Genomic DNA, 27,588 nt, shown 5'->3' with positions numbered 1-27,588 from the left:
GACTTGGGCAATAATATGGTACATTTGTTTTTGACCCTGCAGAGGTCTCAAAAAACAATCTGTAATGGATTATATGGGTTGGTAGGCAGTGATCCTAAAACTTGCTTTATACATAAAATGTTTATAGGATTCAGTTTGAACAATAACTTTTTGATCAATACTAATGAAATTGGAGGAATTCATTAAGTGAGGTCCCTCCTGTATGGGTGTGGCTGTTGATCTATTTATCTATTTAATTAGAGGGGGAAGTGATGTGAGGTGCAAAAAAGGCAATTCTATTCATCTCTATGGTATCAGAGTGCAGTCCTGAAACCTGTCAAACCTAAACTATGTGCATGATTGTCTGCAATTAGAAAATTAGAGAAATATTTACATTTTTCTCCTATCCAGGAGAAATCTGAATATTGGTATTGTAGTTCTAATTAAGGAATCAATGCTGCTCCCATCCACCCAATATGGGGGAAGAAGAGAGAGAGAGAGAGAGAGAGAGAGAGAGAGAGAGAGAGAGAGAGAGAAGCCGTTCATATCAGAGAGAGAAGCAGGGGGAACGGGAGGCTGTCACCGCGCAGACAGCCTCCAACTTGTTTACGTGTAGCACGCGAGCCGAGGAAAGAAATCATAATTACACGGATTTTTACAAATGCCATTAAGCCCGTGACCGGTGAGTGCAATGGAAATACACACGAGCCGACCGCGAGAAGTGGTTTGAACCGGGAGTGAGCACTCCAAGGAGAAACTCATGGTAGGGTTTATTATTATTATATTATTCAGACATTAATCCGCGATGATAATCTCTGTCATTTGATTTCTGCCCATGCATTTATTAAATTATATATTCTTGTTGCAGCATATGTTGTGTCTGTCCCTGCCGGTGAAGTTCATGTCGCTGGGTTTTCAGGGTGTGCAGAAATGGGAAAAGTTTTTTTCTTTGGTTAGACATGGGGGGTGATTTGTCTGTGTGTCTATGTGACTGTGTAAAACCAGAGACATCACCGATATAACGGGCTCCTTTCAGCGCGCAGAATGAATGGGTCGCTATGTATTCTAATCTAGGGTCGACTCCGTTCGGTTTAAAGTGGCAGAAAGAGCCGCGCGGCTCCTGGAGAGGACAGCATGCGCGAGACTTAGAATAAAGGAATCATATCAATCCACCAGGTCCGCGAGGCGCTGTTTTTATTCCAAGAACACGTTATTCTGTCACGCTTTCTTTTCGCTGGCATTCCTTTAGATGCGTTGTTGGTCTCGTCTGTCCGTGCGAGCCCAAAACAAAAGGATCTCCCGCTGACCAATGACAGCAAGGGAAGCCTCTGTTGGACGGAATGGTCCTCTCTTCTTCTTTGTCCTATACCTGAGACACGAAAGTAGACCGCGTGCCGCCGCGGGGGCAATGGGCCGAGTGGGAATGCTGGCCACATGGATCACCGTGCGTAAAAGAGAGGCATTTTCCCATTTAAAAACATGAAAAAACATCAGTTGTGGGTGCCTGGTTGCGCGCGTAGACGCCCCTCATATGGATCATTAGACGTGTGGGTTTTCATGATCTGATGAGCCACCAAAGCACCTGCCATTTAAAGGTCCCTAATTGAGTTACATTTGAAAAGGCTTCTCTCAGCAGACATAAGACATAACCGCCTATAACGGGCTTAACGCCATATGGATTCACGTGAGGGTTGATACGTTCTGGTTAATGGTTAAGACATGCCCTCGGGGTGCATCACATTCCACTTCCCCTCATTACTTCCAAGTTGCAGGAGTCAATGTGCAGAGCAGCACCAGGGGGGGTTTAAATACTGTACTTTAGCTTTCTATTACTCATTGTAGCTGGCTGGCAGCCAATTACAGCCGAGCGGCTTCATACAAGTGGATGGAATGCAAGTGCAAAAGTCATCAAGAGCAGTAGAGCGGTTAATTGATTATTCTGATTTAAATGACCCAGTCATTTATCTGGAATTACATCTATATGTATTCTGGCTGTAACTTCTAAAACGTCATCTGGAGAAAGCAAGCAAGTTGAAGGTCCTTTCGAGGTGTGGACACTTAATTTGACATTTCGTAGACTAAACTAATAATCTGTGATGAATAATGAGAAAGTCATGAAGAGGAATTATTACTTGGCAAACTAAAGAGTACTTTCAGCTTTGAAGCACATATTTGACAATGAAGAGTGTGATGCGGATTGCTTACAAGTTGACACAGTGTCCGTGTGGGAAGCCGAGACGTAGGCGTCGTGAAGCGAGGCCGGTTGGATGATTAGAATGATTTAAATCCCACGGTTGGCAGCCACTTCGCTTTGGTTTTCCCATCGCAGATTTCCGTGGAGTGACTGAAGCCCTCTAAATCAACTGCCCCGTCCGAAATAAGATGACCTGCGATATATTTTCGCTTCTGATCGCTCTTGATTGAGATCAATTTGGTCCCATGGGGTATTCATATAAAATAACTTAAAGTAAATGAACAAGGAATCACACTGGCACACACAAATTTGCCTGTGAAATGGGACTAAAGAAGAGCATGCATAAAGAGTTATGACATGAATATCCTATCAATTAATAAAACAGTCTTTCAACCAGACTCTGAGTACCTGTCACTGATCACAGCGGGAAACGCAGCTTTTAGATTGAATTTTCCCATCAGTGGCTTTCATTTGAGACTCCAGTGATGCATCTTTTTCAGTCGCAAACCAGCTGCAGACTAATTATTGCCGCACAGACAAAGAGGGAATGCCTTTGTTATTGAAATCTTTGGATTTTTAAAGCGATGGGCATTCAACTGGAAAGGCATGAGCGAACCTTTGGGAATTCAATTTACCTTTTTTTCAGGCCACTTCATCATGCAAACCGGGCAGAGCGTGGAAACAAACACACACACACACAAGGCTGTTGCCCTTTTCAGATTGGCGCAGGTCATTAGACGCCGACAGTGATGAAACACATCCTCATGTTTAAACAAATTTAAACAATAGACTGAATTAGGATGACACCAGGGGATGAAACAAGCGTTACTTCAAAGTCGTTTTTCTGTTGTTGTTGTTTTCGGGGAGGGGCTTCTGGGAATTGGCTGGCGATATTTGATTGTCCTGTTCCAATGTTGTTACAGCATGGTGTCTTTTCTGTGTGAAAACATGCACAGAGAATTTTTATTAGCTGAGAAGTCAGTGATCCGAATGAATACTTTGCTTTGAATTGTCCTGCCATCCTGGATTTACTGCTCCACAGATTTGACAGACTGTTGCTCTCGTTTGTGCATCCGGTTTGAATCTTTAATCGAGAGGAAATAGATTCAGAAATGTCAATAAAGAGAGCGACAAATCCAAAGAAATTATGAACACAGACTTGCTGCCAACTTGTTTGTCTGGGACATTTCGTACCAGTCGAGGCATCGGACTCGATGACTCATCCCCAGAACCTTTGACCAGTCCTTTGGTTTCCCTCGTTTACCACCGACTCGCACATTCCTGCCCTGCTCTGATAACTCCGTCGTCTCCTCCTTCCCCTCCGTTTCTTTTGGATACGTCTCCTTCTTCAGCCCGAGAGCAGCATTCTGTGTTTCTCAAATGAAGCATTTGACCTCTTTTACAAGGGTCTTTTATTTCAGTGCTACAGTAAGGTTAGTATCAAGTATGCGCAAGGGGGGGCGCGACAGGCCCGGTCGACGGGTCTTCTCTGGGTCACAAGGTACACAGAGGGTTCATGGGGCCCTCAACTGTGCGCAAGCACCATTAACACATACCGGGGTCAGCTGATTTTCCTTCACAGACACACAAAACGTATTCATACCAGCAGCGATGTGAGTTTGCAACTGTCAGCAACACTTTTTCAATAAAATGTTTGAGAAGATTCCTGGAGGCAGAGGACCAACTACCGGGAACCAATTGACGCAGACTGACTGGGGTTTGAGGCGTTGCATAAGCTGCACTTACGTTATACTATCTATGTCTGGGGCTTTTATTGTGAAAGATGCTCTGCACTTACCAACGTTGAAATGGACTGATGAAGTCTGGTACCTTAGGTACCGAGTTATAGAGCCTCTGGGTAGTTGTACACTGTACTGAACATTTCGAATAAGTAATCGGCCCGGTCATTTATTTGACCGTTTATTTTTCCATTAATGGAATAGCACGGAAATCAAAGTCATATCTATTTGAGGTCTGGCAGTCAGATACAACAATGAAACAACAAAACTAGCCAAACCTCCATTGCTTCCCATTGCTCCGATGTGATGGCTTGCAGCCTTAAAATGTATTGTTGCAAGTTAAATATTGGAGGCCATTACGCACAAAAGCACTTGGGAAATTGTGATAAGCATTTCTCATTATTTGAAATTGATAGACTAATCAATAAGAAAATAAAAGCCCTCTCATTAGAGACTTAGCGTTCACGCTTAACCAACTGACCAGTGCACATCCGTCCTCGTCAGTATGCAGATAGAGTTGAATTTCCATCAACATAAACAAAACCAACTGTCAGATGTTGTTTTGTTTCAGTGTGCGGATTTTAAGTCGAGTGCCGCTCGGCCCATCACGACATGTCAGCTGGTGGAGGCGCCATCTTTGGCTCCAATCCTGTCGCCAGTAACCCTTTGCTGCATGAATGTTTCATAGTCAGGCTGCCGTTTCCCGTGAGCTCACGACGCAGTGACAGCCGGCTCCGGGTTTAGAATGAATGATGATCTGTAGGGGAGACGGTATCCGGCTGCCTCTCTCCGGCTGCACTCAAGTGCAAGGGGTCGGACTTTGAAAATAACAGCGCATGCTGGAGACCGGTGATGGATGGGTCCAGCCGATGAAGTTATGTTATGTATTCCCGATAAGAGAAGTGGATCAGCGGGCGGGATTTATGCGGCTATGAGGGAGGGAGCACTCCGGGAGACGCCGTCCGGCTTAAGCGGCCGTCCGAGGCTATTTGTCATTGTGATTGATGAGCTTCCGGTGATTAAGCCAACATGCTGGCAGACATTAATCTGCTTTATCTCCTCAATGACTTGCACAGAAGGTTTTTTTGTTCTTGTGCTTGTGTTATTGGCTCTGGTATACAAGGAGGGAGCGTGGAAGATGGGTTCAATCTTGTCTTGTCATAAGCACTTAAGGTGTAAACTATTTTGGCGGTCTTGCTGTTGTTGTAGGCTGTACCCGAGACAGTGTTAAGTCTGATAAATCACTTAAAAAATAGACATCTGCCTATGAATTTATGGACATCTGTCATTCATTTTTTTTCTCATGTGAAAACAATTCAAACGATTGACATATTTTGCACACAAAGACCCAATTGCAACGAATGGCGGAAGAAGTGTTGTGACCTTTCTCCGTGTGTGTGACTTGCAATTTACATACCCGCAGGACGCCTCGTGGGACTTTGAGGTGCTGAGCAAGAAGGTAAATCTGTCGTCCCAAGTGCGTCGCTGCCAAGTCGGGGGAGGTTATTGCTTGTATTAATGACGCGTGGGAACCTAAACTGGCTTCTATGTCCCTCGCCATCTGTTCCCAGTTGAGGTGTATGGAGTCAGCCAGTAGTTTGATTTATGGGACTGGTAGTGGGGGAATATTATTACTTATGCAGAAAAACCCTGTTTACTGAACACACAACTGGTCTTTATTAGCATTTAAATCTGTGGAATTTTGTGAATAGTTAAGCTTAATTGCTTTTGGCCTTCTCTCAGATTGCATTAACCCATTTATTTTTGGGGTTTAAAAGAGCAGGTTGGGAGGCACCGCTCCACTCGGTAGGTGCAGGACAGACGAAGACGTAAGGTTCAGTGTAAATATTCTGCTTGAGGTTAAGGTCAATTAATTAATAACTCAGCACCCAATTGCTGCTATTCACCTCCAAATTGTAATTCCTTCTCCTTCATAACTCTCCAACTGACAGTGACAACCGCCAATTTAAACTGATATACACACCCCCAAATGCCCTACAGGTGTTCCCTGCAGCGGGACAAACAGAGGGACGAGGTTGCGATGGACGCTCACTTGTCAGAAGTGTAATTTGAATGCCTGCAAACAGTCAAAGCTACTTTCTTCAAGCCTTCATACCTTCATCTCTCCCTCTCAGAAAAACAGTAATTTGAATTGATGGCTAGGTCAGACAACTCATATGAATTGGTTTTACAATGATTGACATCTTTGTAAATTCAGATAATAAAAGGTTTTTCAAAAAATAATACAATTACAGAGAGCCTCCAGATTTCTATATTATTGATTTTAAACAACATTGAGGAAACAGAGCTTCTGTTTTCAAAGTCTGTCTACGGTGATGTTTGATCACGGATGTGGTTGTGTGTTGCCATGGAAGCCAATGATTAGCTTAGCCGGGTTGTGTGTCTGTGTTTGCAGACAGTATCTGTCTTCCAGATGTCCCTCTAATGGGCCTCAGCACGGACCTGTGGGGACGTCGACAACATACAGTACAGGGGAGAGATCTGTTCATTTTTCCAATTACCTTCTACAACTTCTACTAAATGAGCTACTGTGAAACGGCCATTTCTAACAACACCGTGTTTTTTCTCCTTTTTAAGGACCTTACGGAGCGTTTGAGAGAGTTCCTCGTAATACCACGGCGTCACTGAGCCGCAGGCGAGTTAGATTTCTATTTACTTCCAAGTGCTGCAGCCGTACTCCTAGTCGGTGATGTAAAGTGAACGCACCAGCGGTCCGCCGGGCCTAATTTCACCACAGCAAGAGGCAACATATTGCTCGGACGGGGTTAACAAAAAGAAACTCGCATGGACTTGCCACCTAGCTGCACGTATGATTGAGTTCAAAGGTCAACGCCGAGGTCCGTTTACCAGACAGCCTCGGGAATGTCCAGCAGAACCGTCAGATGCACCTGCAGGGCACTGTTTTTCAGGCCCTCCCTTAGGCAGTCAGAGGAGGCACTCTCCCACCCAGCCCGGGTCAAAGGGAATTTGTACAAATGTTGTTTTCAGCGCTGCGGCTATCATTCCGCGGGATTATCCCTGCCGGGTTCATGTGGAGCGGGAGTTTTATATCTCTGCAGGCAGCTGCTGCCAGTGTGAACCTTCGGCAAACCAGAGTATCTTTTTTTTCTCCTTTTTCTTCGCTGTGCAAGATGAATGTGCTGTTGTAGTCAGAACATCTTTCACCCTCGCTCCATTTATCAGGACGTGCCCAGGCAGGTAGAGGTGTGATTAAACTCTTTTTTTTTTTTTTTTTGTTGCTACAATTTACTTCCCGAGCATACTGAACGGGGCAGCTGCATTACTGTGATTTATGCTAAACCTCACGCACAAATTACAGCGCTAGCCATCCTTCTGTGGGAGAGGTAGAACATATTGGCAACCTTAAAAATGAAGACGCCTCTCAATTAATCCTCCGTATTGAAGAGGAGACCTCTACCATCACCCTTAATTTGGAGAATTAACCTGCCTGCCTGTCTGTTAAGCCTGGAGAATTTATCCAAGCCTTCACTGTGTGGAGTCACGTGTATAATGTCCCAGGGAGAAGATAAAGCACAGCAATTTATAAATTGGCATTCCGCAGGCCAAGTTAACGTTTTGGACCCAAGCCTCCCTAAAACTGCTCGCATCAGGCCGGAGCAGCAGGAGCAGTAAGCCAGCCGACTCAGTAATAGCCTGAGTTTTGTTAATTCACACCTTTACTTGGCAATCGCGAGCTAACACTCGATCCGTGCACAGATCCTCCATCTGCTAGGAGGCTCAGCGCGGTCGAGGGATGAAACTAACTAAGTGTGAAACGCTACGGCAGAGGATTACTCCGCAGAACCGCAAGGAGGCGGGGAATTAGAGAGGAAGGAGCTGCAGCAGCGTCGCAGTTTTTCGAGGCGCTCGTCCTGAACGCCATCATCCAGGGATACAAATGTGGCCTTTGATAACATAGCTAGATAAAAAGCTGTACAAAAAAAGATTTTCTGGGAGATACTCCAAGGTCTCCTCCACCTTTAACCAGGAGCAAACACATTTATTCAAAGTTGGGAGAACGCTGAGGCACGACTCAAATGGAAATAAAGTTTCGCCCAAGCCTCACTTGATTTTAACAATTTGGTTTGAGTTACCTGGCCGTTCGGCCCTTAGGGCCCCGAGCTCATACGACTTCACCTTCATCGACTTCTGTCTGCTGGGCAGCCATTACTCAACACATCTGTCCAATGCAGGCAGTGAATAATAAACAGCACAACGCATTCCAACTGTACACGTCAGTCCGAGTCACGTATGGTACATTGGCCAATGATGAATGAAAGACCAACGACACGCTTACTTACATACAACAGGTTCATCGCACAAGCATTGTGTTCATTGCACAAGCGTAGTGTGTAGCGCTCCCACGGACTCTAGTATTTCACACCCTCACATCAGTTAATGTTAACAAGCTGTAAACGTTTAAAAAGCCTTAAGAAAAAATGAATTTCCCAAGTTGGAATAATGGCAGCACTATCGGGTGAAAACCCCTTTAATCACTTTAATTTCTGCATTTAATGGATTATTGTCCTCTTTGTGTTGAAAAAAAAGAGATTTCTTTTGAAGCCTTCCAAAAACCAATTACAAGAACTCAACACTGGAGGTAAGAACAAGTTTTACAGAAGTTTTTTAATGTGTTAAACGGTGGTTTGCCATCTGGTCAAGTCCCACTAGTAGGGCTTCCAGATTTATTTGTGGGATTGCACAACGGAAACCAGGCAGAAACAAAATGAGATACTTTTTCACTTCAGTTTGATGTTCTTCCCTTCCTTTGGGACACTCAGAGCTCTCGGATCTATGTTTCCAATTTCTCCACTTTGCTGTGCTCTCACGACACTGCCACTGACTTCACCGAAGTACATACTTCATATAGATGTTGCACAGATGAATCATAAAGGCACTTTTTAGTGTTTATCGAGTGCAGTGGTTCCAGAGCATAGAATAGTGTTCGCAAATGCGTCCTGCAAAAGCAAAGAGTGTCAATGGGCTTCAACATGTGGATGGAACTATACCCTGTAACTGCAGTATTGTGTCAATGCTAAGTATAGCCTCAAAAGTCCTCGCCACAACATTTTTCATTTCCTTTTTAGTGCCCAAAGTGTTACGGTTCTCCCCCGCTAAATGCCCTGTAAGCCGATTTGGGTCGGAGCCATTTATGCTGCACTGTGGGTTCAGAGGCATTCCACTGGAAACAGTAAACATTCCCATTGGATTAATTACCAACTGCGTTCCCGCCAGCTCTGTCTGCTGCTTGTCAAAAAAGGAAGATTAACAGTAGATTGAACTTTGGTCCACACGGAGAGAGACTGCCCGTCGGGTCTCCTACGGAGAGGGAGGAGGCGAGCAGAGCGTTGAATACACATGAAACGGTGCTCCTCCAAAAGAAAGAAGTCCGATAGGGACCATAGGAAAAAAACTGGATTATCCTTAAATGGCACTTTTGATCATAAATCAGCACTTTGCTGTTAATGGTGTTCAGTATGAAGGCTTCGAGCTGCCACCCACAATATCGGACATTTGAAATAACGAATAATGGGCCGTAAGGGGATTGGCACAAATTTCACAAACCTGGACAACATCCAGTCCTCCTACACAACCCCCGAGCGCCCAACAACCAAACCAGATATATCACGACTTCTTACGCCCACTTTGCTTTTCTCCCCCCCCCCCCCCCCCCCCGCCCCCCCACACAACTGGGTTTTCCTCCGCCAGTCAGCATTATTATTTAACTCTGTTCTTTTCCAGTCTGTTATTTCAACCCACGTATTCAAATCAGCAGTACAGATTAATATTTCACAAATGGAGAAAAAAAAACTCGAACAAAACAGAAAGCTAGACAAAAGATACAATGGAGAAACTGGATGGTTGTGACTGCAGCACCACAGTTTAAAATATCTTATACCAAAAAAAGAGAAAACTAGGAGGACAAATATGGAAATACACTCAAGGATCTCTCTAGAATGATTCTATCAAATCGGAGAATACAAATTCTGAAGTTATAAAGATATAATTTACAGACACGTCACATCCAAGTTGGTCCTGATGCATTATTCATTGGCAGCGGCTTTGCGCACACAGCACTGTTTTACATATGCGCCTCAAACTTGAAGCTCCTTATCCTTCACAAAAGAAATCTTCTATGGTTTATTTGGTGTTGAAAATACAGTTCTTTTATCAAAATTGCAACGGTTGATTAAATAATTCAATGCAGGCTCCGCTCCCAGATAAGTCTCATGGCCCCACCACCTTTTCTCTAATCGCTACATTAGCGTCTACGTTGAAATTTAACAAAATTGTGAGGGTTCAGTGCAGAGACCGGGGGTGCCCCATGCGCTTCACAACATATCCATTACCGCTATCAATAATTGAAGTATCAACCATTGTTTCCTGCGCCATTTTTTTTTAATGACACCATCATGAGCACTTCTCCTCGGAGCCCGGGCTGTGGGAGGCAGCCAGTGAAATTGAAATAATGAATAAAAGATTAGACGAAGGAAAAGCGCTGAACTGGGACTCCGCCAGAGATCCCAGCTGAGCATCGGCTGTGAATCCAAGGGCGGAAGTGTCAAAACGGCCGTGTTGATAATTTGACCCGGCAGCTCCTCTCGGGTCGGGTCACGGTCAGGTCGTCTCGTCTCCTGGGGAGGGGTCGGGGGCTGTGCTGCGCCCTGCTGCCTGATGTAGTGGAAAAATAACCATAACCACTGTCGTTATAAAAAGAGGAAACTCGTTTTGGATGTGGCGTTCTGTGACTACTTCTTCTTTTGCTATGCTTAGGAACTCAGTTTGTTGGCACATAATCAGCGTTCTTCGACTACTTCTTCTTAATTTTGCTATGTTTATACCCCAAAACCAATCAAAACAAGTGTGTTTGACCGGAATCAGTTGTGATTGCGTCTTAGCTGTAAACAACAGCTTGACCGCAGTCTAATGATGTGCAACAGGAACTCGAGCTTGAGGTGTAACCCTCAGATTAGGATTAAAAGCTGTACATTTCTACTGTCACTGTGATCCGTGCGTTTGAAAGAAAATAATTAAAAGAACTCTCTTATACTCCTCGGTTAATGAAGTATTTTTCAAAGGTTGGACCACATTGATCAGATTCTGGTTTCCACAGCTCTTGTGCTTCAGTCTGTGGGTTTGACTTCCACCCCAGTGACTTCCTGGAGATCATATTCCGATGGTTGGTCAACAGTGGGTGTGAACTGACGGAATGTGATGGATGACTTTGAAGGGCTCCGCTCGGAGCCACTGAATACCGATCTTCTCCTTCTTGCTCGTGTTACATGGTCATGATTTTCATGATGAGACTGGGCTGAGGACCCAGTGTGGGGGGGATGGGGGGGTGGCGGTGAAAGAAGGAAGTGGCATACTTGACAGGTCATAGGGGCTCCTGCTCGCTCTATTATCAGAGGACGTTGTGCTAAATGCAATCCTATTTCCAGATGTTTCTCTTGTACTCCCGAGCTATCATTGATGGGAGCAATTTAACGCCTCAGTAGCTTGCTTTGGTTCTTGCGTGCACCACCGGTGCCTCTTGTTTCAATTGAAATCATTTAATGGGGGAGCCCGCTGTAATGCATTTACTACTTTTCTTTTCCGAGCGTGGTTTGTTATTTTTTCAGACGGTCCAAATTGTTAGTTACTTAAAGCAATTATAGAAATGGTTAATTATAAAAATGATTTATATTTCTTTGCACCAGGAACACATGGATTGTTTTTGTTTAAAGTAAATGAAATCCCAGTGTTGATATTATTTACATTTCTATACAGTAGTTACTTTTTTGGAATCGTTTGCTGTATTGAGATTGCTGTATTGAGAATTCAAAGGGAATATACATGAATGTTCATTTTATCTCACTGATGACAACCCAACTGTTAACTGGCCACTTTCTTTACTAAGTTGCTTCTAATGCAAACCAAACCAATTTCCGACTGCAGCTGCTTCGCGTTAAAGTGCTCAACTCTCAAAACACAAAGCCGCCACAGTATTTGTCGCACAAGTAGAACAAGAAGCAGCAACATTAGGCAGATCTTTGGATGAAGAGCTGCAGGTGACGAACACCTCTGACCATCGGGCAGATGATTACATTATTGTATCAGTTTAAAACAACGTAATCCGACAACTTCAAATTTGTTAAAAACAGTAACGCATAGTCAAGACATCTATACACAGATTATGGAGAGCCCTATAACATCCCCCCCTTGCAAATTAAAATAGCCTTGACACTGGAGGAGGCAGCGTCCGTGTAATCAGGGGCTATTTATCGCCGGCCCACTTCGACCAATCACAAGATCGCTTCAGTGTCACAGCGCACCACCCTTACAGGGGCCTCATGCTGAACTTTAATTATTGAGAGTGGCCTGGTGAAAAAAACATCTTCCTCCAGCTGACACAGCGATGACAGCCCTTGTTGTCCCCCCCCCCCCTCGGACTGTTCCTATCACACTCTCGCACCAACGAAACTTCTTGTGGTTCCGGTGGACGTCGACCAAAATCCACTTTGGGTGAAAATGTTAAGTGTGTTTATGGTGGAGAGGATGAGCAGATCTTTTTCTCAGAGGAGTCCTCACATTAGACACATGTTTGCAGCCCTTCAGCTAGTATTGGCTTTTACAGTCATTAGCTATCTGTGTAGAAAAGGCCGAAACGGTAAAGTGTCCGAGTGTCAGTTTACTGATAATAGTTTACTCTACTCTTCCGTTTTTATCTTTGATAGTGGCTTGTTCCGGACTGACAAACTGCTTCTTTGATGTTACGACGGTTGAAAGAGTGTGTTGAGCCTTCTCCTGGGCAGCTTGACACAAGGACTCTATGGACAGAATGTGCTATTCTGCCCTCAAGGTCTCAAAGTATTTTCATCACCAGGTTCTCCGTCCACGTCAGTTTGGGCTCAGGTTTATATTCCTCCTCGATTGTGGCTTCATTGCAGAGCACGCTGGTTTTGTCTCTCTTCACTGGATGTGAAGGTGCAGAGGAGCAAAGAGCAGATCTTTTGTTTATGCTGTGCACATTTCACTTGTTTAATCTGTATTACTCCAGTGGCATTGACAGAGTCTACAGGAAAATGCCTGTGTTTATGTCTGTATTTGGGGGGGGGGGGTGCAACACCGTAAACACAATGATACTGTAAAGGCGGTATATTGTCCCAGGAATAATTGGAATAAACAATATCGTAAATGTCGAAACGGGCTGCGGTTTATACTGTCATCACGTCGTTAAAATGATCGGTGACTTTCTAATGGAAACAAACAAGCCTGCTAATAAAACGGGGAATATCGTGGCCAGCTAAAATGACTACGGTCATGTCCACACCACGTAAAATGAGCCAATAAGGTTAAAATAGCCCACCTTGTTACCATATATTGTACACTAAATTGTGATTGCCGCCATGTGTATATATTGTATGAGTATTACTATAACTGTAGATCACCTTCTCTTTGCTACAGACCATCAGGAAAGTCATATCTTGATGTGTGATCAGTATTTGGGTACACAGTGGTTAATGTGTCTTTTACTGAAAAGTCAAGTTTAAGCTTGTCACACTATGTTAACAAATAATAATAATAATACAATACGCTCTGACCTATGTCATAGATAGACCCATATTCTGTTGAAAGATGGTCTCCCACGGTGTCTCCTGCAGCATTTCTCAAAGAGCAAAGCAAAGCGAACGATTTAACGGCTGCGGAGTGAATAAACATTCATGGGTGGTGTGTGCACAAGTCACAGGCAGAATGGGAAAAGTAGAACTATATTCCTGATCGACAAGTAAAGACTTGTTTTGTGACCACTTCGCCAGTTCTGTCTCCACAATCAATGCCAGAGAAAGACAGTTGTTACGCCCACAGGCCCGGAAGAGCTGTAAAATAACCAGGCTTTACTTCAACAGATGGATTAATAGAGGTTAACAACAGATTTTGATTTACGCTATTTTCTTTCAGGTGCAATAAACAACAATCTGTGCTGATTTTCTTCCGAGACAAATAATCAATCTGACAGCAACAAGCACAAAAGAAATAGTTCAGCAGAGAAGGAAAAAAAGGTACACAAGAGAGCCGCAATTAGCAGCCGGTGCGGTGAGGCCGGTCATTTTTTTTCTGCCCAGAGCGGAGACGTACACAGCTCGGAGAGGAGCAGATGGCAGAGTAAAAACAAATGGACCACATCGAGAGTACGGAGAGGTATCCCTCTGATGGCTTATTAAGGCCGTGGCAAATTGCATCTGCAGCACACTGCGAGGGAGGTGGCAGCACAGCATGCAGGCCATTACCACCAGAGTCTGTGAAGTTAATTACAATCATCAGGGATTTGAGTCAATGGGTTCGATCTATGCACTCAGACAACACCTACTTAGGACTTTCTGATTTAGCGGCTCTCTGAGTTGGAGATATTGCACATACGGTTTCTAGCTCGCTTAGCGAAGCGTTTGAGATTTGTACCTCATGAGGTTTTTCATTTTGGGGTAAATCTTAAGGCTTAAGGCTTACTTCAGTGATACTTCAGCTTTTGTGCTGCTAGATTATGAAAGATAATGACCTCCTTCATCATCTTACTTACTATAATTATAATCTTGATGGCCAAAACCATTGCACGTTTCATTTCCAATAATCCAAGTGGTGGAGGGAGAAAACACAGGTGCCAAAGTAATCTTAACCTGGTTTTATTTCCATAGTTTGAGCACACAGGGTTGCCCTTAGATTTTAAACTGTTGGCAAAATAAAATCTGTAATAACTCTATTCTCAACATGGTACAGTCTGAGTTCCTGAGAAGCTGCTTCATCATGTTTGATGGACAGGAGCAACGCATTTGTGTTTATGAATAGAGCTGAACTGTCAAGCTGCCAGTCGTCCCACAGCTACAGTTAGGTGGTAAACTCGAGGGTGACATTCTCTAGTCAATGACACGCTTTCCCTCTTTTCCCTCTTTCCCTCCAAATTTTTATTTTATTTTTCTCTCTCTTTCTGTATTTTACTCTCATGGTCTTTTTTCCTGAGCACCAACACCTTCATCCTTGATGAAGGACACACACACACACAGCCAATGAGTGCCAATAGCATGACAGGTACAGATCAACACAGGTTCATCAATAGAAAACCCTCTTGTTCCTTAAAATGTCATCATACTTTAAGCACTTTCTTTACCCAGCGTAGTCTCCATATCTGTGATTGAACAGGACATCTGATATGTAGTTACATTTCTGCTGAAAGCAAACCTCCTACCTCTGCATTGAACGTGAACACTACATGTTTTAGGAATATTAAGCCTAGACAGGCCCTGATACACCATGTCCGACATGCAAACTTTAACTGAAGTGGTATCATTTCAAACCCTGCACTTCTATATATCTAATCCTGAAAACAGGTTTGTTTCCTGGCTGAAAGCAAAAAAAAGAATCTGTCAGAATCTGACTGTGGTTTCAGCTTCTTGCCTCCATTCCTCTCTTTCTGTGACGTCGCAGCCAACTTCTCCAGGGCTGGAAGTCAGTCTTTTCCAGAGCGTGGCTTGTTATTTCCCCACCTGTCTCCTGGAGAGATGGTTGCTGTGGGGTGACTCCGAGGGGAGGGGGGTGGGGGGTAAATGACATTGCTTGAGCAGCTGGGCAGGCGGCCGTCCTCTTATCAGCAGCTCCGTCGCGGGTCCCATTAATACAGAGTTGGGCTAAAGGGGTGCGGACGAAATGGGCAAGGGAGACATTATCAGCGGCCACAGAGGAGGAGCCATGACTCACTTTGTGATGTGCGGCGAGTCGGATGTAAGTGTAAAAGAAAACCGTGCAGTTTTCAAGGTTTTTTGGGATATTCACGTCCATCTCGTGCATCCTTTGAAATAAACAGTGTCCTGGACCCTGGGCTCTGCTGGCTCTGCTTGTCATGACGTGGTATTGTATTGTCTGCCATTGTGTTGTATCAGCTCCAGACTCACAGAAGGATACAACTACACGTTGCTGGTGCTGCAGGAGCATTATCATCACAGATCCCCAATTCTTTCAACCTCTAGACATTGGCTCCCGCTTTCATCTGGCGGGCGACCGTTGATCCATTTGACTTCCCAGTGAGGAATACCATTTTCTGATAACATAATCCCTCCTCAGGTGCAGGCCGAGTCGCTCTGATATTCGTGTCTCTCCCCAGGAGAGTCCGACACACAGCCTTGAAGTTCCTGGACTGCGTCCTTATCACTGCCCCCACATTTTGACTCTGTTGCAAGGGGAAGGGAGGAAGGGGGGGGGGGGATGCGTGAGGTTGTGAGGTTGTGAGGTTGTGCTATTTGATTGAATGGTGAGTGAGGAGGAAGTAAGGGAAATCAGTTTGACCCTGCAAAACAGAATAGTTTCCAAATTCACATTTGCTCTTTACAGGATGCCGTGTTTTTTGTGGTCTTTACTGTAATTTGTAATGTTTTTTTTATATTAAGAGCAGACACATTCCTGTCATCATTCCCACTTCTTTATTTTCATTTTCCACCAACCTGAAGTTGTATTACTAGAGCTGTGGAAGCAAAGAGGTTATAGAACCTCCTGGGATTTTCTCAGACTAAGCGATGTGATGACATGCTTTTGTGGTGTGAAATGTACATTTCATACCTCTCAAAAAATGTAAACACTCAGTGACTGGCCAGGGTTGGGAACTGCTCCCAGAATGAAGCACATTCGAGTCATCATATTTGACGCCTCAATCAGCTATCAGCGGACAATTGTGGGTGGAAAGAGCGTGTTTTCAGGTTTTTAGAAATGGTCACATGAGCTCAGGCATGAAGCCGTGAGTGAATGCAGCTGACGGCCTTCCCCCCCTCTTGCTACAGGCGGGGGTCAGCGGATGAGGCGGGCGCTGTTCTCCACCACCCATCATGGACGGTCGGCCGCTCCACCATCCCGAAACCTCCCGTCCCGCTGGATCCTGCTCCCTTACACTCTGTGTCTGAGCCCTGAGACACCCCCCCCCCGTGTGTCCCCCTGCAGGCTGCTGGGACCATGACACAGATGGACTACAAATACAGCCTGCTCGGCTCCGCGGTGGATGACTACCGCAAGAGGCCGTTGCTCCTGCAGGTGGACGACACGCCCGTGAACATGTTCTCCGTCCGGGAGGGGAAGCGGGAGCCGCCGCCGCGGTGCTGGAGCGCACTGGGCTGCTTCCGCAGGGTCCGCCTCTACAGCTTCCTGTTCGGCCTGGCCGTCACGTTCCTCATCATGGCGTCGTACGTCCTGACGGGAGACAAGAAGGGCCTCCTCCTCACCCCTTCGCCATACCACTTCAGCAGCCTGGTCAGCCTGGGACCTTTTGCCTTCAACCTCTCGTCGGTCAAGGACAACGCACACATGAAACTGGTGGTCAAGTCCATCACGTCCAAGGTGGAGTTTCGCAGCGGTCGACAGCTCCCGGAGCTCAAAGCACTGGTTGACACTGAACCACATGTGAGTACACACTCTGCTACTCTGCAGAGGACTTAAAAAGACGCAAGTTCTAGCAAATAAATTGACTTTGTTTTCGGATTGATTGCCGTAATGAACACCTCAGAGTTTCATAGTGTCAATATTATCCATCCATTTAAAAACCATAACAAAAACAAGTCTCAGGCCAATATCAATCTGTCTTTTTAATTGACAATCTCAGATCTGTCCGTAAAGAGGTGAGTCAAATCAGTATGCATGCCCACATTCCGTCTGCACCGGGTTCAATACAGATACATTTTTGAAAATCTCCACTGGGTACCGTTTCTAATTTATTTTACAAGAGATTAAACTGCTCTGAAAGCGTAGTATAACACTTCATGTCACACCAGATAATTGCACATGGAGCAAGGGATTTAAAGACTTAAAGCAACACGTTGGTCCAATGGCTTTCTCAAAGCGTCCGTCTCACCTCAAAGCCTGGTTCAATTCATTGTTAATCCTCATTATAATGGCTTGTGCTAGGGCTAATTTCCAACATAATCAATTTCTTATTGAACCAGCTAATGAATAGGAGAGTGTAGCCTCTGGGTGATCGATAACACGTGCGCGGACGGATCCGGCATTATTTGTCCTTCAAGTAGCGAGTCGGGGAAGCACGGGCCTCGGTTTGGTCCTGTGAAAAGAAAGGAGGCGGCAGGAAACGTGCTCGTTGCCTCACTTCTACAGTTGAGGATGAAACTGCTTTTGGGTGTTCATGGACAATACTCCCCTCCCCTCGAAAAAGTGCATCGATTTTCTTTTTTGACTAGTCAGTTCCTTCTTCTGGAGGACTGTATGTCTATGCGTCTATGCCAACTCTCTGCTCCTCTACGGATTGTATCCCCCTGCTCGAACCTGTCTCAAATGTGCGGCGGGATCCCACGCAGATGGGGCTCAGGAGGAGGACTCGGACACAGAGTGAGGGTTCAGCAGACAATCCTTTATTTAAAAAATCACAGGAAAAAACTCTGGAAACAAAAAACTCCTCCGAAGAGGGAGGGACGGGGAAATACTCCGGCTTGACTAGTAGCGCTGGGCAATACTAAGCGACGAGGAAACCTGGATAAACTAAGAACTGAAATGTTCAAAAAGTCAAATGCAAAAACCAAAATCTCTCAAAAACCAAAACAAACAAAAAGGGCCCTGAAGTAATTCCAAGAGCCCGCAACGGGGTTTGGGACAGACTACACTATGGCCTAGAGGTGACTCTGACGTGGGGCGGCTGTGCATGACAAACTGACGTGACACACTGGCACAGGACAAGGGGAGACGTGAGGGAAGGAATCAGGGGAGACAATCAGACTGGTGACACACGATAAAGGGCAAGGAACCTGAAACGAGAGGAGAGTTAATTTCCAAAACAAAACAAGTCAGAAAACAACCCTGGAGACGGGACGAAAACTCAACTTGACATACAGGTCTGACAGTTTGCATGAACCTGCCAAAATAGTGGCCTGTATAAATTACACTGTTGAAGCAAACCTCTTCCTTCAATGAGTCTGTGAAATGACTGCAATGTATTCGCCTTCCATCGTGATTTTGAAGCTTGGTCCAATTTTTTTTTTAGAAGCTGGTTGTAAAGTACGCAGACTTAATTCCAACCTGCTTTCTTTGCTTTCACAGATGTTTTCTGCCGTGCCTCGCAAATTCCTGCCCGGCGTCAAGAACCCATGCTGGTACGAGGAATACACTGGGAATATCACCGCGGACCCTTACAGGACAAACTTGTACGCGCGCTACTCCAGGCGCTTCCGAACGGTGTTCCAGCACTTGAGGAACACTTTCCGAGAACACTTGTTTCACCGCGAGGGGAAGCTGTACCGCATGCGGTGCCTTCCGTATTTCTACATCATCGGCCAACCAAAGTGCGGCACGACGGACCTGTACGACAGACTGAGGCTGCACCCGGACGTCAAGTTCACCACCTTCAAAGAGCCGCACTGGTGGACCCGCAAGAGGTTTGGTGAGTTGAGAAAACTGTAATATAAAAATAGGCCCTCAGGCTGGTGCGCAGTAATGACAGCCCGAGAGCGTTTAAAGTGTGAATCGTGCCTCTCTGCAGTGTATCATTTGGTTAGAGGCGTGCCTCGGGGGTGGGGGGGGCCTTCAGAAAAAGCATTCAGGCACTCAAAGGCAAACCGGTCTACTTTTACATGCATAATCAATTATTTCTCATCAGTACTTGCTTTCATCCATATTGCAAAGTTGTGTGGATTGCAGAAACCAAATTCCATATCTATCTATATACATTTCACTAGTTAATTGGAAAGAAGTCTTTAGATATTGACAAAGTAAAACTGACAGTTTTGCTGCAACTAATACAGCCTAAACTGCGCCTGCAGTTTTTTTCCTTTTTATTTTTACTATAATGTGAAACCAAGTTGGTTGTGAATAAGACATGACTTATGAATCTCCAATGCAAGTGGTTCAATCTCCCAATGCAATTAGCCGAGAAATGAATATTCAACACCCATTCGGCGCAGTGCATACAGGAAAGCTAAACTGTTTATTTCCTACCTGAGAGCTGTCAGCCCCACGTTTACAGCTCTAATGGTGCATTTAAGGTCTTTATTGCCTCGCCTGCTCAAATTTCAAATGCTAAACAATTCTTCTTCCTTTTTCACCCTTCCTGTATGCCATCATGGCGTCACGTGACTTCACTTCTCACCCGCTACACCACTCCCCCTCTGTGACACGTACAGTGTACCGTGCTCATTAACGGCTCAACACGGTACCGTGTGCGAGGAAAAAGAAGAAGAAGAAGAAAAAAAAAGATCTAGACCAACTGCTCCTCTCCCTCATCTGCGACATAGATGGGCCTCTGTGGTTGAAGGGACTTGAAAAGAACGCGACGCGCGAAGCCTCGCCGCACACTTTGAACCCACGTGTGTGTGGGCGAACCGCTTCCTGCTCCCGGATACACTTGCGACATTTCTTGCTACCGCGTTCTCAGCCTCGCTCACCGTTGCAGCTGCTTTCATTGCACACCACAGATTTTGTACTCTCATGTTCAAACGACCCTGTTTAATTAAACAGCATATCATTTTATTTCATAAGGGCACTGTTTCATATTTTACCAAAGCATATTTCAGGACGGCATTTCTCATGTTTTTCGGATTTTTAACGGTTGTGATGGCAGACTCATGCATTGCACTTATAACCACTAGCACATTTTGAATAAACCGACGCACACAACCTGCTGCCAACGTACTGGCTTAAACTGTTGTTTTCTTATGGTTTGAACAGGTGGTAATTTGTCATTTCCCCAAACAGCAAGATAAACCCTCAAACTGTGCGTGGAGAGGTACAGCAGACATCTGCTCGACTGCCGCCTCTTGTCATCCGAACGTGTGGATGCCATCGTGTGTTTGCTTCACCATGTGCGTCTGTGATGTTAAAAGAACCACCACGCCGCCCACAGATGGGAGTAAAAACCCACGCGAGATCCGGGACTCGAATGGGTGGAAATGAAAACCGTCTGTATTCAAACACAATTCTGCCCCTCACTTCTCCTGCAGATGCTTTGTTGCACTGCTCATTTTGGGGACTTTGATCTAATGACCCAAAAAAAGCCTTCAGTCTATTCCCTCTATTGGGTGTTTTGTTTCGAAATGACATGCAGCAGATAATTAGCGTCCAACTAAAAGTTAAACTTTCTGTTTTCAAACTGAGATTGTAAATTGGTTTTTGCTCCTAAAAGAAGGCCAGTCATTATTCTCAACACCTATAATGCGCTTTGTTTGCTTTTTTAACTGGAACATCCATTAGGACTCATGAATAATAAAGAATCTACAGCCGCTCAAGAGGCATCAGACATTAGGAGTGTGAGTCTCTGTGTGTGTATGGAAGTGTGTTTGTGTGTGTTTGTCTGTATTTGAGAAAAATAGAAGAAGCAAAAAATGTGGAGAGCAGCTTTTACACTGTAGGGCAGCGATCTGTTCACAGTGAGCTCTGATTACGCAATCAGAAGCAGATTAGATGAATATATACCCGAGTTGAAAGAGGCGAGTAGCGAGTAGATAATATCATTTTCTTTTAAGAACAGCAGATGGTAAATAAAAGCTCATTTCTCCCTGTGAAGGACTTATTCTCAGTAAATGACTGATACATACGTTTCTCTTTTTTCGCTTGGAGCTATCGGTCTAAAAATGACTTTTTGATTATAATAATTTCTGCCTGAGGTTGTTTTGGCACAACACTTGATGATGGGCCACATTTTATGGAAATGTTTTTGAAAATGTTCACCGCGGAAATAAAAAAAGAGGCTTAACCTAACCGTCGTAGCCAAAATGATCCCATTGAAGTTCATCCAGTTGCTCGCGACGGCACTGATCCCCCGGAGGGCCAACTGCTGGATTGAACAGTCAGTGTGCTGTCCTCGCCTTAACAAACTGTTCAGTCTGAATCCATGATTGTTTGAACCTCACAATGCTGCGGGATGTGAATCAGTTGTTTGGCTCAATTTGCCTTCTGTGTGATGCTGTATCCCGAGGACCAGTTGTTGCATCCTCCCAGCCCTCTCCAAATTCATCCTTTCATCTCTCTCTCTCTCCTTTTGCAGTGTTGCACTTAGAGCTACATGCTGACAATCAGCACTTTTCTCTTAAGACATCCTTTTAAGAACACTTTGAATACAAATGGTGATGTTTTGCATTTATTTATTCATTTCTATTCCCCCTGGAATCAAGGACGAGAGAGACACACACACACACACACACACATACCGTGTGCCATCACACCTCATGCAGAGTAACCGCTCAGGATAGTAGAGAAGTTTCCTAATCGTGTTTTCCTGCTAACTATAAAACGGTGTTTTACTGTAAAAGCATCACTGGAAAAAACAGGCGCCTGAGCTAACTCATTATCCTCACGCTGTGAATATGCTCCTAAATCTGCCCTGATACCCCCACATTAAATTGTTAAATCGCTAAGGACCACAGCAGCGTGGACGTAAAATGCTTTTCTTCGCCCGGCAATTGAAGCGCAAACTTTGAACGTTGATTGTAAACAGTGAGAATGGAAGAAGGGTATTCCCTGCTGAATTTGGATCCCATTGGAAAATTCATTAGGTCACCCCACTGTCAAGGCCACACAGCCCCAACAGCCTCCTTAAGCGGGATCCCGGACGCACCCGGGGGAGAGAAGAAGAAAAACTCGCTTGATGTACCCAGAACTTCACATTCTCAACAAAACCACATGACAACTTGCACCAAAGAAGGTTTTTCTACCATCCGTGTCCTCTCCCTCCCCAGGTATCATCCGTCTGAGCGAGGGCTTTCACGACCGGTACCCGGTGGAGGACTACCTGGACTTGTTCGATCAGGCTGCTTTCCAAATCCAGGGAAACCTCACAGTGAATGCCAGCCAACCTGACATCATCATAGGTGAGTTGGCGCCTCATTCAGATGGGCCAGTAATGGCCGCGAGGCGCCTTTACTGCTGTAAATGGAGAGCAGTACATGTTGGCGGAAAAGATGAGCGAACGCGATGCTATCAGAACACAGTCTGCCTCATCTAATCACACTTCCTGTTCCTGTCAAACATCATGTCAGGGGACAGCTAGAGCCCCGCCTCCGTATGCTGTTATTCACTCGACTCGTGTATCACCGCTGTGATGGGCGTGAGGGGAACGTGGGCCTCGTCTGGCCACCGCCAACAGCACTCCCCTGTCGCGGTGTCAACTTGCTGGGCGTGTCGCTTGTAATCTTGCCTGCGATATTACAAAAGCTGGCATTAAAGCAGCAGGTAGTGAGGCCCGAGCACGCAGCCGCGCTCAATCCTCACGGCTTCATGATTCTGGACTTCCTTCTGCTTCGCTTAGCCATTTCAGCCAAAGGCCGTATAAAAAGACTCATTGTTATTTTGTGTGTGTGTGTGTGTGTGTGTGTGTGTCAGGGCAGCAATAATATCCGCAGCGGGGTGGAAAGGTCTTTCCAAACCTCCGTCTCGTATTTGCATACCTCGCTTCCATCCGGCTCTTTTACTGCCGTCCCAAAAAAAACAAATCTCAAAGAACCAATTTAAGTTTTCCCACAATAGCCTTTTTTCAGAGTGGCCCGAGTTGGTGCGTTCAGCGCAGTTTAGCACCCCGCTGTTCTTTAAATAACTAAATATGGCAAAAGAAGGTTGCGGGGTGGGGGGGTTGCCATAGCCCCACTCGGTATTCCCACCACAGAGGGAGCCCAGTGAGGCGCGGGCCTGTGGCCAGGATCTCGGGGCATCCGCCCGGACCAACACCAGAGGCACGCCGGGTCTGGCCCCTCCTCCTCCGTTTCTTTGACCCATAACGGCTTCTCCCTGGGGGAGGGGGCAAAATAAGCCCCCACTTTTTTTTTTTAAATGGACCCGGAGACCTTTAAATAGACTTGATCGAGCCCGGCAGCATTAGCAGCGATCCGGTTCCACTCTCACCTCTGTGAGACCGCGTCTATTGTCCCTTTCTCTAAGAAGGGAGGCAGATAAGGCCTGTTTTGTATTCCCTGCAAATGCATCACAGCTTCACTTGGGCAGAGGAGCATAATGAAGGCACAGACAGCCTAATGAGTCCTGGGTATCATTTGTCAGCGCCGCCTGATGATAAAGTTTCTGCTCTCCAATTGTTTGAGAGATGGACGTCCTCTGACTTGTTATGAGCGACAGGAATGTCCAGGTTTCTCCACTCTTTCACCCACAGCTTGAGTTGTTGTCGCACTTATTATATATACGCACTTAAATATTTCGTTTTTTCTGACTTGGTGTCTTAGGGGAGTTACAACTTTGATTCAAAGCAAAATGATATGTAGACGTTTGGAGCATAATTAAATTCGCATTTCTGAAGTGTTTTTGAAGCAGGAAACACTTTTCGTAATGCATTCGCAAACAATTTCTTCATTGGCGGCCAATTATCTTCTTGATTGATCTATTCTTAATGTATTCCTTAGTAACAATAATGTATAATGTCATTGGAAACAGAAATACATCAAATTCACAATAATTTTCAAATTTTTCAGTTAATTGTGGTTTGAATAAAATATGCTGCCTTGTAAATCTCTTAGAAAACAACAAAAACTGAGCCTTGAGTCTTCAACTACACAGATGAAATGAGTGAGAGACACTGTGGCCTTTGTGTATGTTTGGTTTTGTCTCGGCATAATTGTGGTCTGCGTTCCTGCTTCTCTTGTGTTTGGCAGGAGAAGCCAGCGCGTCCACCATGTGGGACAACAACGCCTGGGTGTATTTCTACGACAACACCACCGAGGGAGAGCCCCCCTTCCTCATCCAGGACTTCGTCCACGCCCTGCAGCCCGACGCCCGCTTCATCATCATGCTCAGGGACCCGGTGGAAAGGTCAAAGCCATCTCTGTTTTCCCCATCCACACCGTTTACACAGCGGATACTTTTCATGTTTATGGGAAACAAACGGCCCGGTTGTCACATACGTTTCATGGTGACGCCTTTATTACAGCCGCACCTACTGCTGTTTTATTTTATTTTATTCATTAACACTCAAAAGGATTATTCTGCTATAGAAATACATTCTAAGGGTTATCTTCTCAGGCCATATGAGGTTATATCCTCAGTTCCCCTTTAGTTGCACATCAACATGGATTAAATGACCCCTTGTTTCTATGAAAACTGATCCCATGTACCAGTCCTAGATCTTTTCAATGGATTAATTTATCTGGGCATTAGCTATCCAGTGCAGTTCAAGGCCGAATGTTTTTCACTTTGTGTCTTACTGTAGACTACACCGATCTGTGCAGGTGAGTTTGCAGAAAACAGATTTTTGAAGCAAAACATGTTCCTTGTTGATTGTTGGTAAAATCCTGGAAGACAGTGAGTCAAATGTCTTTCAGCAAAGTGAAATCTTTCAGGTTTCAAAGTTGAAAATGTGTTTTCACAGAGCATCTCCCTCTTGCAGGCTCTACTCAGACTACCTTTACTTCGGTATTTCCAACAAGTCCGCGGAGGATTTCCACGAGAAGGTGTCCGAGTCGCTGCAGTTATTCGAAGGGTGCCTTACGGAGTACACGATGCGCTCCTGCGTGTACAACACTACTGTCAACAACGCCATGCCAGTGAGTGCCCCCCCCCACCCCCCCGCCCCACCCCTCCTCCTGCTGCCAATGTCCCACCGCAGCATTTAGAAAGACAGCAATTTAGCCGCCGGCGTATTCGTGGGAAGAACGATATAGAAACAAAAGGTGGGTGAAAAAGACAGATGGAGTGAAATCCACACTCGGGGGCGGACTGTCTGAGAGGGACCGGCGTTAGCAGCGCAGTGACTGGAGCCGCTCTTTGTGTTTCAAAACCAAGTTCAGAGGCGTGAACTTCTATTTCACTCACAAAAAGCCCGAGACTCAGTGTCGGGGCCCCCGGCCAGCTTTTCCCACCCGGTGTTGAGGCAGACTGGCAGGGGGCGGGAGGAGGCCGTCCTCCTTTTGGCTCCCCCCCCACCCCCCCCCTGCTGTGTGGAGATTATTTCAGATTTATTTTGAAGGACACCCACAACAAGTTACCATCTTTTCTGTCGAAAATCCAAAGATATTCTACTTGTGATATTAAACGGAGAACAGCAACACATCCTCACGCATGAGAGATTACAATTAGCAAATTCTTGTTGTTCTGATTCCTAAAAGAAACTTCTCGAATCCCTCAACCACACATACACACACACACACACACACACGCGCTCACACCACACGATACCAGCACACATCCACATGCCCGCATGGTGCCTTGCATCACTCAGCCGTACCCAAAGCGAAGATGAAAGCGCATGCTGGTGGAATTCCCTCTTTCAATCTCCCCCCTCCCTTCCCCGTTCCCCCGCTTTCAAAAGAAGTTCAACCCAATGCGTACGCTCCCAGTGTCCTTCCACTGAGCGGGACGTGTCTGCAGCGCTGGGTTTTAATTCGCATTGAATCTTCGGTTTTGTGTCCTCAGGTCAGGTTGCAGGTTGGCCTGTACATCGTGTACTTGATGGACTGGCTCACCGTCTTCAGCAGGGAACAGATTCTGGTCCTGCGTTTGGAAGACCATGCCTCCAACAGGAAATACACAATGCACAAAGTCTTTGACTTCCTGCACCTCGGTAAGCAAACGACACATCAGCACATAAGATCCTGCTCGGTAATCACTCGCTGTGTTTGGCTCAGATCAATTCAATTAAGACATCACTAAAGACGTAGGGATGTGCGAGAAGCAGTGTAGTTAAAAGTACTCAGGGGAGGTAATTAGGGGATCGTGGTGTCTACCGCCTAACAAAGAGCCTTGCATGTACTGCCTTGAGCCTGTTGATTTTGTCGTGTATGAAATGAAAGTATCTGTATTGTTCTTTATGTATCAGGCTTTTCTCAGGGTGTACTTAAAGACGGCTTCAAGTAGCAGGCCTTTTGTTTGCCTAGTAGCCTGGAAGCACCATGTGTCACCGGTCCATCCCACAGTTGAGTTGCCTCAAAGCTCTGGCTTAGCTCCTAAAGAGAGCTGCCAACTGCGGGCCGAGACACGATTACGGCCCCGGAGCCTCAAATCTTCTGCTCAGAGCACGGCTGATACACAGTCGAGTCCTTTAGCTGCATTTCTGGTAATCTGAAGTGGCCCGGGAAAGAGGGGACGTGAAAGAAGTGTTTGTGTGTTTTTTTACAGGGCCTCTGACAAAAGAAAAAGAGTCAGAGATCACAAGAAGTCCAGCATCCAATACCAGGAGGCCGGCTGACAAAAACCTGGGACCCATGCTGCCCATCACGAAAGAGATCCTGAGGGATTTCTACATGCCGTTCAATGAAAAGTTGGCCAAAGTACTGCGGAATGAGTCCTTCTCCTGGGAGAGCACCTCCAAACACTGACCCACCCACCGACCTTTTACTACCGTTTAGAAACCACTGATGTGTCTGCCAGACCCTTCATTTGAGCCTCATCTCTCTCAAGTGCCCATGAAAAATCAATGTTTTTTTATATAAATATATATAAATTATTTTCTAAGTTATAAAAGCAAAGATAAATCAAAGATAGTGAATAGCACAAGAGAGTGTGTTGATTTTGTGTTAGTGTGTGTGACAGAGTGAGAGAATGAATATAAGAGAAAAAGAGATATTGGCAAGTCTTGATTGTATGTGGTTTTTGGTGACCAGATGATCGAAATGAAATAGTGAATACAAAGATATTAAGAGTCTTGTCATTTTTAAAGTTTGGTTTTATTAATTAAAAGATAGTAAGATCATATCCATTTTGTTTTTGTTT

The 27,588-nt window shown here is 45.3% G+C and overlaps 1 protein-coding gene across 1 annotated transcript; it reads left to right on the top strand.

Annotated features, from left to right (window-relative positions):
* Window positions 1-511: 511 nt before the first annotated feature.
* On the top strand, window positions 512-27,570 carry LOC119213271 (carbohydrate sulfotransferase 15-like). The gene is made up of 8 exons (XM_037464448.2): window positions 512-742; window positions 16,737-17,349; window positions 18,991-19,330; window positions 22,620-22,751; window positions 24,537-24,693; window positions 25,268-25,424; window positions 26,293-26,440; window positions 26,995-27,570. The coding sequence occupies exons 2-8, from the start codon at window positions 16,906-16,908 to the stop codon at window positions 27,192-27,194; spliced, it is 1,578 nt and encodes a 525-aa protein (XP_037320345.2). The 5' UTR covers window positions 512-742; window positions 16,737-16,905; the 3' UTR covers window positions 27,195-27,570.
* The last annotated feature ends 18 nt before the right edge of the window (window positions 27,571-27,588 follow it).

This window comes from Pungitius pungitius, chromosome 21 (assembly GCF_949316345.1).
Source record: "Pungitius pungitius chromosome 21, fPunPun2.1, whole genome shotgun sequence".
NCBI lineage: Eukaryota > Metazoa > Chordata > Actinopteri > Perciformes > Gasterosteidae > Pungitius > Pungitius pungitius.
Note: the sequence above shows the minus strand (reverse complement) of the source record. Positions and strands in the feature narration are given on the sequence as shown.